This window comes from Microtus pennsylvanicus, chromosome 14, assembly GCF_037038515.1.
Source record: "Microtus pennsylvanicus isolate mMicPen1 chromosome 14, mMicPen1.hap1, whole genome shotgun sequence".
NCBI lineage: Eukaryota > Metazoa > Chordata > Mammalia > Rodentia > Cricetidae > Microtus > Microtus pennsylvanicus.
In genome coordinates this window covers 31414517-31431746 of record NC_134592.1, presented here as the reverse complement: position 1 = coordinate 31431746, position 17230 = coordinate 31414517, and the positions used below count along the sequence as shown (strand labels likewise).

Genomic DNA, 17230 nt, shown 5'->3' with positions numbered 1-17230 from the left:
ATATGAATTTGAGGCCAGCCTGGTCTACAGAGCAAGTTCCAGAACAGGCTCCAAAGCTACACAGAGAAACCCTGTCTTGAAAAACAAAAATAAAGCAAACAAACAAATAAAAGTTGTATATTTTATGTGTATCAGTGTTTCAGCTACAAGTATGTATGTGTACCATGTGTGTACCTAGTACCCACCGAGACCAGAAGGCAGCATCAGATCCCCTGGAATTGTAGTCACAGGTGGTTGTGAGCCACCATGTGGGTCCTGGAACCAAACCTGGGTCCTCTGCAAGAGCAGCAAGTGCTCTTAACCACTAAGCCATCTCTCCAACCCCTCTAAAATTTATCTTATGAATTTCATATCATTTATCTTCTTACTTTCTATACCACTATTGATTGCAAATTATATTTACAAAGATGGTTAAAATGTTATCTCTGTCCTCAAGCTGCATACAGCTGTTAGAAGAGATTCGACTCAGTATCCAGCAGACGTAGAATATACAGGATACACTACATATGCTTGAGACATTGAAGTCAGCCATATGTGTTAACATCATTGTGCAGGATGAGGCAAGGTTCATCTGCCTCACAGCCTCTGAATACAAGTGTGTGTGATGATGACCCCAGCTGCTTTTTATCTTGTGCTCTCTTGATCAAACTTCAGCTTAAGTTCTAACAACCATAAATCAGTGGCAGGTGAGGGCACACAAAGTCAAGATGAGGAACTGGGATTCAGGAAGCACAGCCCTTCCAACTGGTTTGTACTGTATTCTGGATATTTATTTCCCCATCTCTTTCTCAATGCTTCTTCTCACTGAGTTCTAAATTGGTTTCATAAACAATGTGACTTGAATATATTCAAGTCTTTCTGTCTTGTGTCCACAGGACACCGTGCCTCAGAGACTATAACTGCATCCAGGTGTTTCATGTGTTTGTGGTGTCCAGCAGGGTGCCCTGGCTTCAGCCCAAACAAGAACACCTGCTGCTCTGACCACCAGACAAGTTCTTTCCCAAAGCAACAAGCAGACAACTGTAAGATCCAGTGCTCTTTCTTACCTTTAAGAGGGTATCATCTGCAAAGCCAAAGCCATCTTTTAATAAAGCTGTGATGTAACTGAGATCCATGCATAGGAAAGGACTGCCTGAGGTGAAGCTCTCCAAGTTATCACACACTGAAAGTGAGAGAGAAAACAGCATTCAAGTTTGCAACAAAGAGATATAGGGTCTTCTCGAGCTGTAGGTAGGGTTGAGTAAGCAAAAATGTCTCCATTTAGTTGGTACCTGGGCTTCCTGTAGACTAGCCTGTCTACTGTATACTGTGTACTGTATACATCTGTGTACCGGTTACTTCTACAAGACTACAGCTTCTTTAGAACCTGCACATTTCCAGTATGAAATCATCTATTCTCTGGGTGTGGTGGTACATGCCTTTAATCCCAGCACTCAGGAGGCAGAGGCAGGTGGATCTTGTGAGTTCAAGCCAAGCCGAGTCTACAGAATGAGTTCCAGGACAGACACGGTTGTCACACAGAGAAACCCTGTCTTGGAAAACCAAAAACAAATTTTATGTGCATCTTAGCTTATTTACCAGTTATGGGTGTGGGGTAAGCAGGGGCAAGGCTCTGCTGGAAATCACACCCAGGGCCTTGCACATACGAAGCAAGTTCTCAACACCTGAACTATACTTTCAGCAACCTGCTTTTCAAATTTCTATGACATACTGTAGTCACTCAACTGAGGCCCAGCGGACAGGAAACTATAATGTAACTCTCTCTTGTGGCCAAAGGAAAAGATCATTTGTATTTTAGATTTGTGCTCTCAAGGTGCTCAGTTCTTTATTACTGCTGATAAACCTATTCTAACACAGAGAGAGAGAGAGAGAGAGAGAGAGAGAGAGAGAGAGAGAGAGAGAGAGAGAGAGAGAATGAGAATGAATATATGCCAGGCTGAGTGTATAGCTAACTCAGGTGTTGTTAAAATGAAGAGAGAGAGCGAGTGAGCGGGCCAGGCTACATGTATATATAGCTAGCTTGGGTGTTAGAATGACGGCCTAGCCCTCACAAGCCTGGGTTCCATCCCTGTTATCACATAAGTCAGTCACAGCAACTCATGCCTATAATCCTAGTACTTGAGAGGTGGATCAAAATTCAGGGTGCAGTGGCAGTGCATGCCTTTAATCCCAGCACTCAGGATGCAGAGGCAGGTGGATCACTGTTTGTTTGAAGACAGCCTGGTCTACAGAGCGAGTTCCAGGACAGGCTCCAAAGCTACAGAGAAACCCTGACTTAAAAAACAAAACCAGGGCTGGAGAGATGGCTCAGTGGTTAAGAGCACTGACTGCTCTTCCAAAGGTCCTGAGTTCAATTCCCAGCAACCACATGGTGGCTCACAACCATCTGAAATGAGGTCTGGTGCCCTCTTCTGGCCTGCAGGCATACACACAAACAGAATATTGTATACATAATAAGTAAATAAATAAATATTAAAAAAAACCAAACCAAATGAAACCAAAACAGAATCCAAGTTTATCCTCAGCTACACCACAAATGTGAGGCCATCCTGGGCTATGTAAGACTTTGTCTCAGAAAAACAGTTTGTTTTTCTTTCCCTGAAGTGTCTTAGATCCCCATATTCTTCTGACAGCGCCTAAAGCATCTTCCAGCAGACTGGAAGGCTCAGAAGTCCCAGGAGGCCCTGCACTGGCAGCCACACTTAACAGCCCAACTTCAAGAATTTCCTAACACTTACCTTCCCTGGCTTTTCTTTCAAAATCTTCAACTTTTAAAACACCGCCCTTTTCATAATCTAAAATGAAGCAGAATAGCTAGTGTCAAAACGTCAAGGAAACAAGGACATTTATCCCAGTGACATATAGTAATAAAAACTAGAAATATACACTTCCCAACATAAAAGACTGATACATAAACATGATATCTGTACAATACAAATCCACATTGTCTATTTTGTTTATTGATGATTAATGCATGTTACCCATTTTGTATTATATATTTAACCACAATAAAAATCTAGGTTCATTTAAAAGTTTAGTTGGGGTGGAGGGGCTGGCGAGATGGCTCAGTGGTTATGAGAACTTATTGCTCTTGCAGAGGGCTCAGGTTCAATTCCAGAACTCACATCAGGTGGCTCCTAAGCACCTGAAATTCTAGTCCCACAGGATTCAATGCCCTCTGGCCTCTGTAGACACCTACACACATGGTACTTTGAAAGTCATGCAGGCACATACATATGAATTAGAAACTATAGTGAGCAGGGTAGTAAATCATCTCTCTTGAGTCATGACAGATCATGTGTGTACTCACACCTAAAAAAGCACAACTTCTATGAAAAGGAAAAAAACCCTAAAAGATCAGGAAATTGGGGTGATGGCTATAATATCTTGCATGTGGGGAGGTTTCACAGGTACATACATGGCAAGGTTTGGCAAACCATGAAAGCAATACGTGCATTTACTGTATTTCAATTTGTTATGATTTGGATAGGAAATGTCTCCTATAGGCTCATGTGTTGAAGGCTTGGTCTCCAGACAGTGGAGTCCCCAATCACTGAGAGGTGACTGAACCATGGGGATTGTCCTTCATCAATTAAGGTATAGATGTATTCATAACCTGGTAATACAATTGGGAGGTAATGGGAACTTTTGGAGGTGGGGCTTAGGTGGGGCACATGGGTCAAGAGGAAGGTGTAGCTGAGGGCTCTAGTTAGGCCCCGCCCTCTGCTTCTCCCTCCTTCCAGGTGGCCATGGGGTAAAAGCAACTTTGCTCCTCTAAGTCCTTCCACCATTATTTTCTGCCTTACTGTGGCAGAAACAAGGAAGTTGATCATAGACCGAAACTTCTGAAAGCATGATCCAAAAGAAACCCTCTAACGTCTCTCTCGTTTAGTATTTAGTCATAATTACAAAACAGCTAACATACAGTTTTGTAACAAAGATATAAAGCAAGCTTGTCCTGGTAGCACAGCTACTCAAGAGGCTGAGGCAGGGAATCACAATTACAAGGCCTACACAGGGTACATAATCCGTCTCAAAGCCATCTTGGGCAACTTAGATCTATCTCAAAATGAAAAGTTCAAAAGGGGGACTGGAGATATAATTTAGTGGTAGAACACTTGCCTAGCGTGTGCAGAGGTTCTAGATTCAACCCCATTACTGAAAAAAAGTGCAAAAAGACTCCAGATACAAAGTCAGGCATGGAAGCACATCTGTGCAGCCCTGTTACTCAGAAGGCTGGGAAAGAGGGATGGCTACTAATTCCAGGCCAGCCTGGGCTACATAGTTCAATCCCAGCCTGGGCTACATAGTAAAACCCTGCCTCAAACAGACAGACTTTATGAACATTAGGTCGTTTCCCACTTCCCAAAGACCGCAAGTGCCTTCACCTTTCCATTCTAGTGGCTAGTATAACACTACTGGAAAAGTTGGTAAATCTCTCCAATCAGCACAGCCTTTAATGCCCTTGACCTTCCCCAGCACAGTCCCATTCGCTTCCTTCATGGCCTGAACCAGGCAGGTACTCACCAATCAAGTGTGTGTCGGCAGCTCGATCATAGTAGTAGGAGAAAGCGTAAAAGGAGCTTCCCCGAATCTCTTCCGGCTGATGAAGTTTTCCTCTCACTACCCTCAGGACTTCTGCATAGCAGGGCTCAAAGCCCATCTCCCCTGTCAGGGCGAAAGTTTATCACTTGAGAAAAATGATGTAGGGAGTCACCTTCTGTGGCAAGTTGATGGGTCAATGAGAGAAGAACAAGAACTCAAGGTGGCTGCACCTTAGCCTGTGAGCAGCAGCAGTGGACGCAGCATAGCTATGGCTGAGGTTTAGGCTTAAACCTTCACAGCAAGGACGGGGAGGAGCTCTGGAAACAGCTGGACAATCTGAGGGTGGCGTGAAGGTATTGTAGGGTCCATGTTATTCAAGATAGGAGTTGTGCACAAAGGCACTGACTAGACCCTCTTAATTATTAGATTCAGGGAGAAAAGGGCACTCCAGGAAGACGAGAGCAGGGACGGCTGGTTCTCTAAGTCTGAAAAACTGAAGACAAGAAGCAGCAGCAGAAACAGCTGCACCTGCTGAACAAGCTAACCCAGGAATTTCCTCCACAACAAAATAATAGCTGGAGGCTGAAGACATGACTTAATGAAGAACATTGGCTGCTCGTTTAAAATATTATTTTACATGTGTGTTTGCCTGCATGTATATCTGTGCATGTATTATCTGGTGCCTTCAGAGTCCAGAAGTGGCATCCAACGAGTCATCATGAGGGTGCTGGGAATTGAACCCAGGTCTCTGAAAGAGCAGCAAGTGTTCTTAACCACTGAGCCATCTCTCCAGCCCCACTCCCTGCGCGTATAGAGGACCCGGGTTCAGATCACAGCAACCATGTGAAGGCTCACAACTAACTGCACCTCCAGTCCCAGTGGACCTGACTTCCTCTTCTGACCTCCATGGGTATTAGGCGCACACACAGTGCTCATACAAACATGCCAGCAAAACACATAAAATACATACACATAAAAAATAAATTATTTATTTATTTATTTTGGTTTTTTGAGATAGGGTTTCCCTGTGTAACAGTCCTAGCTGTCCTGGAACTAGCTCTTGTAGACCAGGCTGGCCTCAAACTCACAGAGATTCATCTGCCTCTGCCTCCCAAGTGCTGGGATTAAAGGCGTGCGCCACCACCGCCCGGCCAAAATAATAAATCTTAAAAATGACAAAAATATAAAATTAACTGAAGAAACCAAAAAAGGTGGCTGAGTTTTAGAAGTCTTAAAAAAGATGTATGACCTTCCTCAACCTCACCGTTCGTGTCCACGGCAGCTCCTCCCCTTAACCTGTGATCACCAAAAACAGCCACAGCCACCGTGGTACTTACTGCCGTCATTATGTTTCACGGTCTTTGTGAGCAATTATTCAGAAAGCTTGTTTCTTTCTCTGGGAAAACACAATGTCCCCTTTACTTTAATATCTGTGCCTTTTATAGTATCTGAAATGAATGATTCTTATCTCAATTGAGTTTTACTGTAACTGAAGTTGTTAAGCATACACTGGATCTGAAAGAGGAACTCACACTGCTGCACCAGACAGGTTACAACTCCTCCACGGGGCAGAACAGGATGCAGAGCACCTGCTGCCTTGCTTGCTGGCCCCTGAACATATCAACAGTGAGTGCTTCCAATATGGTAAGTCTCTCTAGGCTCTGGAACAGGTTCCTATAGGACTCTCCCAGACCATGAACGATGAAGGGAATTTTAACCAGTGAAGAAACACCACTCACCTTCTTGGTTGCCACCATACTGATATTTCACACCCCCAAAGATCCACTCTGCTTCCAACCATCTTGGTAAACAGGCACTTCGAAATGTATGTCCATCAGTTCCTGGAAGAACCACAACACAGGAAAGCAAGCGTGTGAGAGAGGGAATGTAGAAGAAGCACACAGGTTGCAAGGAATCATCAAGGGATCTGGGCCTCACAATCTTATGAAACTGGTTCCTTGGCTGCATCCTGTGACATGGATTCTTCACAGGCTCTGTGGTAGTGGTGAACTCTCTAAATCAGAGGCAAATTTTCATGCATATGCACATTTGGCAGGATTTATAACTTTTATCACATCCCAAAGAAATAAAGAAAATAGTAATGTAAGTTTCTTTCTTTAATAGAGGAACATTCCTCCACTGGTAGCTGAGATATTCAAGATACTTGGTAAACTGAAGTGGTACATGCTCCTCATCCCAGTACTAGTTTACTGTGAGCAAGGCACTGGAGTGCATCAGATGCCAAAATCATGTTTAAGGTGAAGACCAGGGCACAGAAAGGTCAACGATTTGTTCCCAATCACAAAGCTGGGACTGCAGCCAGTTCTGCCTGTGCCCAGCTATGAAGACAGAAAGGAAACTGCTCAGTCATTCCACTTGGCAAACACAACAGACCTTGTTTCCTGACAAAGGCTTGTACAAGTTCCTACTCCACACTGTCGAGCTTCAGGCTTGCAGACACAGGCTCTTACCCTGTATGAGCAGCCCTCACTCTCGAGGTGGCGGACACATCACAGCACCAGCCGTTTTTGTGTCTATTATGCAACACAACCCTTTGCTCCACAGAATGGATGCCAAGGAAGGGAAGAGGCGAGCTGCGATTGGCACCACTCCCACTGTCTCCCGCCACGAACTGGTACTCAGACAAACCTTCTGTTTCCAGGGCTCCCAGCGTTGCCAGTCTTGCAGCTTTCAATCCAAATCCCAGGTAACTGTAAAATAGAGGATTGGCCGATTTCAGGCTGTCCTGGATGTTTTCAGCCCTCTGCTGCCTTTTTCAAATGTGACGTGATTCTCTGACTCCCTTTGGAACATGGAAACTTTGCCCCATGTCTCTGTGCCACATTATTCACGTGACCAATAAAAGAAGACTCTGGAATCCGGATCAAGGATATGCAGTAAATGGCTCAGGTGTGATGCCGAAGAATAGATCATTCCTGGTGGTCCAGCCTGAGAACCAGCCCCAGAAAAAGTTCTCATTGGTTTAGCTCTTATCAATTCCAGACTGCTCTCTCAACATTGGAGCCCAGATCACAGGAGTTGGTATGGAGCTCTGGCTGAGTTCTGGGCCTTCTCCCATCTAAAGAAAAACTGACTCTTACATCACATACTTTTGAGGCCAAAAATGAGGATGCCTCCTACGTTTCTCAGGTTTGGCATATGACTTAGGTTTCAGTAGACAGGGAGGAGATTGGCAGAGACTTTCAGAGACTGATAAGATACAGTAACAAGAGGCAGGCGGATCTCTGTGAGTTCGAGACCAGCCTGGTCTACAAGAGCTAGTTCCAGGGCAGGCTCCAAAACCACAGAGAAACCCTGCCTCGAAAAACCAAAAAAAAAAAAAAGATACAGTAACAAAAAGTTATGAAAAGTAACACAATATAAACTATTATTCTTCCCTACCCCCTCCTCACCTATGTGTATAGAGCTTAAAAGTGCTGTTAAACATCTCAAAGGAAGTGAGGTAGCCCCTAGGCGTTTGTTCCAGGGTTTTCTGCAAATCAGAAAAAGCAAAAAGACTTCAGCATCTGCAATTATATTAGGATTTTAGTACCACTATCCACAACCCTCTCCCCCAAAATCAGAGATGGGGAAGGTTCACTTTCTTCAGTCACTGACCACCTGGCCTATTCACGGTAGAGCTGACGTCTCCAAACAGGGTGCCGCTTTCTGAGCGCCATGCTACTGTTTAGGTGTGTTGCCAACAGGGCCTTAATAAAGAGACTCACCGCAAACTGGGGTAGAAACGTGATTTGGGTGGAGGCACCCCCCAGGTCAAGGGTCCCCACAGTATCCTGGCCATGGCCATGCAGTTGACCTGTTAATGAGAGCAAGGTATGAGTACCCAGGCCATCCAGATACTCTGTCTGGAGGTTCTCCTCTGCTCTTGTGCACCAAAGGTATTTGTCACGATTGACTGCTCTCTGAGCCCAGAGGCTGCAGGCTAATGTAAACTCAGAGGGTTGGCTGAAGCTGAGGCCTTGAAAGCAGATTATAAAACTAGCTTATCTCCCTAGCCTCTTCTTTTTTAAAAAAGATGGTTTTTTCAATTTAATTATGTATGTTGTAGTTATATACACATGAGTGTGGCTGTCCAGAAATTAGAGGCCTGGAGCTGAAATTATAGGTACCCAAGGGTCTATGGAAAGAACAGTAAGTGCTTTTAACTCCTAAGCCATTTCTCCAGTCCAGCCCCTTCTTTTAAAGAAAGTACAGCTGGGTGGTGGCACAAACCTTTAATCCCAGCACTAGTGAGGCAGAGGCAGGCAGATCTCTGTGAGTTCAAGGCCAGCCTGGTCTACAAGAGCTACAGAGAAACCCTGTCTAAAAAAAACAAACAATAACAAATACAAAACAAAAAACAAAACCCCAAAACAAAGAAAGAACAGTGTAGGAAGAAAGAAGTAGACTTTGCCCTCCTGGTAAAAATAATAAACAAAAACTGTAAAAGCCAGTTAAAGCTAAAAGATAAATTTCAAGATGTATTTAATTTACCTGTTAGAAAGTTCACAGTAACCCAAGCTAATATGCCTAAAAGGAGAGAAAAACAAAAGGTTACATTCTGGAGCATTTTCCTCTCTGTTCTATTTCTAATTTTCATGTCTAGAGATTGTCTCCTTGCCCTATCCCTCCCTATTTACTTAGCTCCTCTTTCTTTCCTGCTGGATCCTTATTCCCAGTCCCTTTAACGGGATCTTCCATTGACTCCACCCGCTTTCCCCACAGTATGAATTTCAGCATCTGTCCCACCTTCATCAGACCCATCCATGATGCTAACGCTGTCATCTGGGACCAGGAAAGGTGACTTCTTGAAGATCTCCTCTACCTAAGGAAAAGTGCAAAAAACCTAGGTTCCATGAAGCAGTAATCATCAACAGTGATCCCATTGGCTGAGTTCTCTGCGTCTTAGAAAACAGCTCTCTCTCGTTCTTTCCCAAGATAAAACGACAGCAGCACTTACTCCTTTCCCCCGGGAAGCCAGAGGAGGAACTAGGCAAGGATGTAATTTTCTTGAAAAAAAAATAAGCACATGGCATGGATTTCTTAAGAAACCATCTAGCTGGGCAGTGGTTACAAAGCTACAGAGAAACCCTGACTTTAAAACAAAAACAAACAAAAAAGAAACCCATCTAAATTTATTATCAATTGGACCTAGGGAAGAACATATATTTAACCCTTCCATCTGAATCAAGAGCCTGTAATTTTTGTTAGCACCCTGACTAACTCCACCTGGTCAAGCGGTGAACGCTGACAAGCCTAGAAGGAGCTGAGGCACTCTGCCTCTGCTGGATTTTGGTGCATAGCTAGGGCCTATAGAGACTTAGGGAGTCCTCACACCTAGCCTCATGGAGTCTTACTGAAGAGGTGTGAACGAAGGCCTTACACAAATGTTCCTGATTCTTCACAAGTATAGGCCACCGATACATGCATTATGACCTTAAAATGTTTTAAGAACATTTATGGATTTTTGTGTGTGAGTGTGCACATATGTGTGCATTCATGTGGGCCTGTGCACGGCACAGCACGTCTGGAGGTTAAGAGCACTTGTTGCTCTCGCAGAGACCAGGTTCCATTCCATCACTCACATAGTGGTTCACACCATCTATTACTTCAGTTTCAAGGGATCTAACCCCCTCTTCTCACCTCCATAGGAACCAGGCATGCGTTTGGTACACAGAAATGCATGCAAGCAAAATACTTATAAAATAAAAAGTAAATCTAAAGAAAAAACTTTTCAGGATGGAGAGATGGCTCAGAGGTTAAGAGAACTGACTGCTGTTCTGGAGGTCCTGAGTTCAATTCCCAGCAACCACATGATGGCTCACACCCATCTATAACGAGATCTGGTGCCCAGAACACTATATACATAATAAATAAATTAAAAAAAATAATTTAAAAAAAAGAAAAAACTTTTCAATAAAAATTGGGATTTGAATTTCCACAGACATGCTTGGACAAGAACTTAAACCCTATGGGCTGAGAGTCAGGAAACCTGCTCCCAGGAAGCCCTTGTTAACGACTCCCCTTAAAACTAGGACAAGAACACAATTCAGGTGGAGGCACTTTGGAGGGCTGAATCTCACTCTGCTGTGATTATTTTTATTATAATGAGATTCTGCCTATATAAATGTTCTTTACAACATGAAATATAATGTTTAATATTTCTTGTAATATCTTTATTATATAAATACATACAATATAATATAAAGTTTAATAAAATTGCATTTAAATTTTTATTTGAATAACAATATTTTAAAAATATTCCCAACATTTTATGCTGAGAGAAAAAAAAACAGACTTACAAAGCCAGAGACTATAAACTGTATAATGTTTCATTTTATGAAACATAAGAAGAAACAAAACTTACCTACAGTGAGAGAATGCAAATCTGTGGTTGCCTGGTTTCAAGAGTAGTGAAAACAGACTGAAAAAGGGTACAAGACCTCTATATTTGTCAAAACACCTTTATCTGAGTGCTTTAAATGTACATTTACATTTTAATTTGTGTGTGCATATTTGCAGTGTGTGTACACATTTGTGTGCACAGATGTATGCAGGGCAGAGGTCAATTTTGAGCTTTCTTTCTCAAGGTCGTCACCTTCATTTATGAGACAGGATTTCTCACTGGGGCCTGGGTGGTTAGGTTATGCTGGTTGGCCAACAAGTCCCAGGGATCCCCTGTCTTCATTTCTGCAGTACTGAGATCTTGGATGTGTGCCAACATGCCTGGTATTTTTATGGATGTGCTGGGGATCCAATGCTCAGACCCTGATAAGTAGACAGATTTCATTATATGTAATTTTTCTTCAGTAGAGTTTATTTAAAACAATTTCTATATTATACCTTTGGAAAATTCAAATAAATGATTTCTTGGAGGGCAGGTGAGCTGGCTGAGTGGGTAAGGGCACTCGTCACCAAGCCTGATTATCTGGGTGGAACTGTGACTGAACTCTACGTTGACCTCTGACCTCCATGCTGCACCCTGGCACATGCTGAGTTCACACACACACAAACACATTCAAAATAAACAAAAAAATAAATGCAATAAAAATATCATGGAAGGAGTACTTTGAACTTTTTAAGGAAAACCTCTTCAAGTTGAAGGGTGGTAATTTAAAATGTAATGACCAGCTGACTACCCAGTCACCACAATAACTGAGCAATGATGGGATACTAAAAGCAGCAGTCACTCTCAAGTACTTCTTAAAAGGAAAAAACAGAAACAAAACCCAGCATTATCCAAGATTCAGATTCAAAGATCACCTCCCAGAGCAGAGCTTGGGCTTTCTGTTCTGGCAGTAAACGCAGTCCAGCTGTTGCTTTCAGAACCACTGGGGTCCTTTTCCAGTGACTTTTCGGGATTGAGTCTTTGGCCAAATCCAAGAGTTCTTGAACAGTCTCAGCGCCCTTTAAAAGAGAATGGCATTAGTATTGGTGCTTAAAAGCATTAATTTTCTTATAAGAACCCAGGTTTGATTCCCAGCACCCACATGGCAGCTAATGACTGTCTGTAACTCCAGTCCTGGAAGTGTCTGATGCCCTCTTCTGTCCACCACAGGCAATGGTGAAGATAGGAAAAACACCCGTACACAAAATAAAATGAAAAAATAAAAACCCTCTGTTTTATTTATTTATTTATTTACTTATTTTTAAAAGATTTTATTTATTATGTATACAATACAGTGTGCTGCCTCCATGTAAGGCTGCAGGCTAGAAGAGGGCACCGGATCTCATTGTAGATGGTTGTGAGCCACCATGTGGTTGCTGGGAATTGAACTCAGGACCTCTGGAAGAACAGTCAGCATCCTTAACCTCTGAGCCATCTCTCCAGCCCCAACCCTCTGTTTTATTAAGTGAAAATTTACTCTGATAACAAGCTACCCATTGAGACAAAACTTCTTTACTCCTCCTGCTTCAGTCTCCCACATGCTGGCTGAGTAGACAGGTATGAGCCAGCACACTCCTCCTCTTAGCAAACATAATACAATCTTCCTTTCTAAATGTCAAATCCTCTTCTGCTAATGAAGCTGCTTTCACTAGTTCAGACCCTTAGCACATTTGCCAATTACCTGCTCAACTAGAAAACACATTTCAGTTCTTTAAGCTCACACTGTTTTATTTATTTGTTTAAGACAAGGTCTCTCTGTAGCCCAGGCTGTCAAAACAAAACAAATACATTTCACTATATAGCCTAAATTGGCCTCAAACTCTTGGTAATCTTCCTGCCTCAGACTACCAAATGCTGGGGATTACAGGTATAAGCCACCACACCTGGCCAGGTTGGCAGCTAGCTAGCAAGACCCATCAATCCTCCTGTCTCTGATCCCCACAGTGCTGTGGTGACAGGCAGTCAAGCAATGACATGTCAACTTTTTCCATGGGCGCTGGGGTCTGAGCTCAGCTCCTCACATTTGCACAGCAAGTACTTCTAATCACTGAGGCACCTGTCCCACTCCCCAAATCTATTTCTAGCCTTCTTTCTACTCCTTGTGAGTCTGGGGTATCCAGTTCAGAACCTCACTAAGAAGGAAAAATGGTCTCACATGCCCTCACTATTATTACTGAACAGCAGGAGATTTACAACGTGAGTTTAATGACAGGGGTGTTGTAGAGCTATCAAGAGACTGAAATAATATGGGCACAATTTTAAGGCCTTCTAATGCCACTGAGTGTGTTCAAGGTCAGCTGTGTTAACTTAGTGAGATGCTGACCCAAATACAAAGTAAAAGGTTTCTTGGACAGAGCTCAACCACAGAGCACTCACTCTGGGCTTTCTCCTTAGCATATACAACATGGAAACAAAAGAATCGATCATACCACTCACCTGCTTGGGTTGATCTGCAAAAGCAGAGAGTCCTGGCTTCACAGACTCAAAAATCTCACCTTCCAGAAAGGGAAGCTGTCCTATTTTGTCCATGAAACAGAGAGGGGGTAGAGGTTACCAGATGTTAGACTACTTCAAATGCTAATCTCTAGACATTGCTGTATGATTTAGTAAATTACAAGTCTCCAGCTGAGCTGTGGTGAGGAATGCTTTGCAAAACTGTTAGGAAGGGGACCACAGGGTGTTATGCAACCCTGACGGTTCCTCTGCTCTCTCTCTGGTGAAACTCCAGCTCTTATTCCTTCCCCCAACTCTCTCTTTCTTTTTCAAACTGTTAATAGACTTTGGAGACAGTTTCACTATGTAACCCAGGCTGGCCTTGAGCTCCCTACCCAACCTCAGCTGGCCTTGAATTGTGGTCCTCCCGCCTGAGTTCCTGGGCTCTTTAGATAACCCAAGAAAAGAAAACTGACATTTCAGAGGAGAAAGTTACTCTTCAAGGTCCCCTCAGTTCCCTTTCCAAGGACGGCAGGGAAAACTTACTGGGACACTTTCCCCCAGAATCACTGCCAACGTTCTCAATATTCTGGACCTCTGGGGTATTAACCTTTAGAGAAGATGGATGAGTTACAGCTATACTTGGTCAAAACTATCTATCTATCTATCTATCTATCTATCTATCTATCTATCTATCTACCTACCTACCTACCTACCTATGAGACAATGCCTGTTGTGTGGCCGAGGATGACCCTATTCTCCTGCTTTCCCCTCCATGCACTAGCATGCACAGCTTATGTGCTCTTGTGGATCAAACTCAGGACTTCATGAAAGTTAGGCAAATGCTCCCCTAGCTGAGCTACGCCCCTAATCTATCCCACAAGTCTCTCTTGATTCCACATTAAACTATGTGTTCAATAATATCTCTGAGGATTGATATCCAACGGCTGGAAGGTTCTCTAATCCACACCACACCCAGCACATCTGTTTCTGGAAGAAGATGCTAAGGCATAGATACATGCAGACTGCAGAGGGTCCCAGCTGCACTCACCTGCTGTTTTCTGCACAAAAGTGTAAACATGAATTCGAGTTCCAGTGCTGCCTGCATCAAACATAATTCCATAAAAGGTGCTGGCACTGACATTAATGGGGCACATGGAAGACAAGAAGACACCCTCGAACCAAGTCTGCTGTTCTCTGTAGAAGACAGTGCTGCCAACACAGGCTATCATCAGCATGAAAAAGACAGCGTCCCAAGAAGTGGCCATATTCTTCCCAAGATGTGGACCTGAGGCTTTGTTGCTGAAGCAAGGCTGTTCACACTCCTGTAGGGGCTTAGGGAACAAAGAGACACAGGTTAGTCAATTGGCTTTTATGGTTAACCTATTTTAATAAGTAAATAAATAACTCATTATGGAAATCCTACAGATCTCCAAGGTGTTCCTTCTCTATTTCTCATAACCAGTACAACAAGCTAAACCAGGGCAACTCAGGCTCTTAGGCCTTTCTACCAAAGAGTATCTGGTTCCAAGAGGAAACCGGGATTTAAAATATACTTTCCCACACTTTGTCTTGAATTGTAGGGTGGTTTTCACATACTCAAAGGCTGTCTTCTTCCCTGCTTCTATGGGTCGACTTAATTTTCTTCTTTCCATTTTGACAAATTTGCCTTTATATCATACACTAGCATGCCTTCCTCCTCTTAGTTTTGACTGGCACTGAAGAAGCTCTTTGGGGGCTGGAGAGAGGACTCAGAGATTAAGAGCACTGCACTGCCTGCTTGTCCAGAGGTCCTGAGATCAATTCCTAGCAACCACATGGTGGCTCACAGCCATCTATCATGAAATCTGGTGCCCTCTTCTGGGATGCAGGCATACATGATATATAAATAAACCTTTAAAAAAGAAGTTTCTTTCAACTGGGCCTGATGATATAGACCTGTAATCCCAGCTATTCATGAGGCTAAGGTTGGAAGGATCACAAGTTTGAGACCTACCTGGGCTGCAAAGTAAGTTTAAGGTCAGCCTATTCAACTTAAGAAAGTTATTTCAAAATGGAACATTTTAAAGGGGGATGTAGGTCAATTAGAATGCTTGACCAGCATGCATAAATCCCCGAATTTGATACTCAGCACCACATGAACCAAGCATGGAAGTAAAAGTTTGTTATCTCAGCGCTCAGGAAAGTAGAGGCAAAGGGTCAGAATTTCAAATCATCCTTGCCTACTGCGGTAGTTTAAACAGGCATGGCCCCCATAGACTCACATACTTGAATGCTTGTCTGTAGGGAGTGGCACTATTCAGAGGTGTGGTCTTGTTGGAATAGGTGTAATCTTTTTGGAGGAATTGTGGACTTGGGCTTTGAGGTTTCCTATGCTCGAGCTACCCACAGTGACACAGTTTGGTTCCTGCTGACTTAGGATCAAGATGTAGAACTCTCATCTTCTCCAGCACCGTGTCTGCCTGCATGCTGCCATGTCCCACCAGGATGATAATGGACTGGACCTCTGAAACTGTTAGCATCCTCAATTAAAAGAGTTGCTGTGGTCATGGTGCTTCTTCACTGCAACAGAAACCCTAGCTAAGTCACCTATACTCTAGTTTGAGGCCAGCCTAGGATATATGAGACCCTGTCTCAAAACAAGGTCACAGCAGTGGTGTGGGATTGCTGGGGATATAACTGAGTAGAGTGTTTTCCTACTAAGAGGCCCTATACTTAATGTTAGTGCTGAAGAAAAAAATGCTGAACTTCTAAATTAAAGTTGTAAAGACGGTATAAACTCAGGACTGAAGGGTGGCTGGGTTGGGCGAAGAACTTGCACAGCATGCAGGAAGCACTAGGTTAGGGTTAAACCAGGTGTCAGTGCCTTCCTGTAATCTTAGCAAATTCAGGAGCTGGAAGTAGGAAGGTTAGGAGTTCAAGGTCATTCTCAGATAAGTAGTGCCTTTAAAAACGGGAGGTTGGTCAAAACTGAAGTCAGGGAGGCTGAGAAAGGCGTATTGCTGTGAGCTCGAGGCTAGCCTGGTCTATACAGTGAGCTCCAGGCCAGCCAGTGCTACTTGGTGAGAAGTTGTCTCAGAAAAAAAAAATTCAAGGTCTTCCTTAGCTATTTACACACTGGATTTAAGTCTCACCAACAACCAAGTTATAAAACATCTCTCCTTGTGTTTATGGACTTCCAGAAGTAGGCTACCAAACTGTACCTGTGGTCAATATTGGCAGCGGCTTCATGCACAACATTTTAAGGAAATAAATCAACTTAAGTCCAAACTCCTAACAAGACCACCACACTTTACGTTTCAGATCATGTGACTGTCACGAGAACTTACAATGAATGGGTAAATTTCTCACATATCGATCTCTTTTGTCTGTATACAAGGTCCGTGTATCATGTTTTTGCTCCGTGGCTAGGGAGGCCTGAATGGGAGTCAAATATCCTGGAACTGGAGTTACATAACACTTGTCCCCAGCCATGTGGGTACTGAACATTGAGCCTGGGTCCTCTGCAAGAGTAGCCTGTGCTCTTAACTGCTGAGCAGCCTGTGAACGGACAAATTATGGCAGAGACATTCCATGTCTTGCTGGAAGTCAGAAAACAAGTCGGTGGTGAAATCCTGACCAGAAATCAGATGTTTTATCCACCTTTCATTGTCTCTGATTTCAAACACCCCCTTATGGCAAATGTCTATGTGTTCATGTGTTGTACCAGGGTCTATGTAGCCCCAGCTGTCCTGGAACTATGTAGAGCAGGCTGTCCAAAAACCTACAGAGAGACCCACATGCCTCTGCCTCCCAAGTACTGAGATCAAAGGTTTTGCACCACCACACCTGGCCCTAGCAACTGTATTTTTCGTTCTTTTTTTA

The 17230-nt window shown here is 43.4% G+C and overlaps 1 protein-coding gene across 4 annotated transcripts in view; it reads right to left on the bottom strand.

The window, feature by feature from the left end:
• The window catches only part of Entpd5 (ectonucleoside triphosphate diphosphohydrolase 5 (inactive)), a 38875-nt gene that overhangs the window by 6409 nt on the left and 15236 nt on the right, over nt 1-17230 (bottom strand). For all 4 annotated transcript variants that reach the window (XR_012907694.1, XR_012907693.1, XM_075947877.1 and 1 more), the window contains 12 exons: nt 14418-14700; nt 13370-13449; nt 11809-11952; nt 9295-9370; nt 9040-9075; nt 8274-8362; nt 7959-8038; nt 7195-7256; nt 6285-6386; nt 4528-4668; nt 2739-2795; nt 1047-1162 (listed from right to left, as the gene is read on the bottom strand). Coding sequence is in view for 2 of the 4 variants with exons in the window: in XM_075947876.1 (XP_075803991.1) it covers nt 1047-1162; nt 2739-2795; nt 4528-4668; nt 6285-6386; nt 7195-7256; nt 7959-8038; nt 8274-8362; nt 9040-9075; nt 9295-9370; nt 11809-11952; nt 13370-13449; nt 14418-14700 (1266 nt within the window). In the remaining 2 variants the exon portion in view is untranslated. The remainder of the gene's footprint in view (nt 1-1046; nt 1163-2738; nt 2796-4527; nt 4669-6284; nt 6387-7194; nt 7257-7958; nt 8039-8273; nt 8363-9039; nt 9076-9294; nt 9371-11808; nt 11953-13369; nt 13450-14417; nt 14701-17230) is intronic.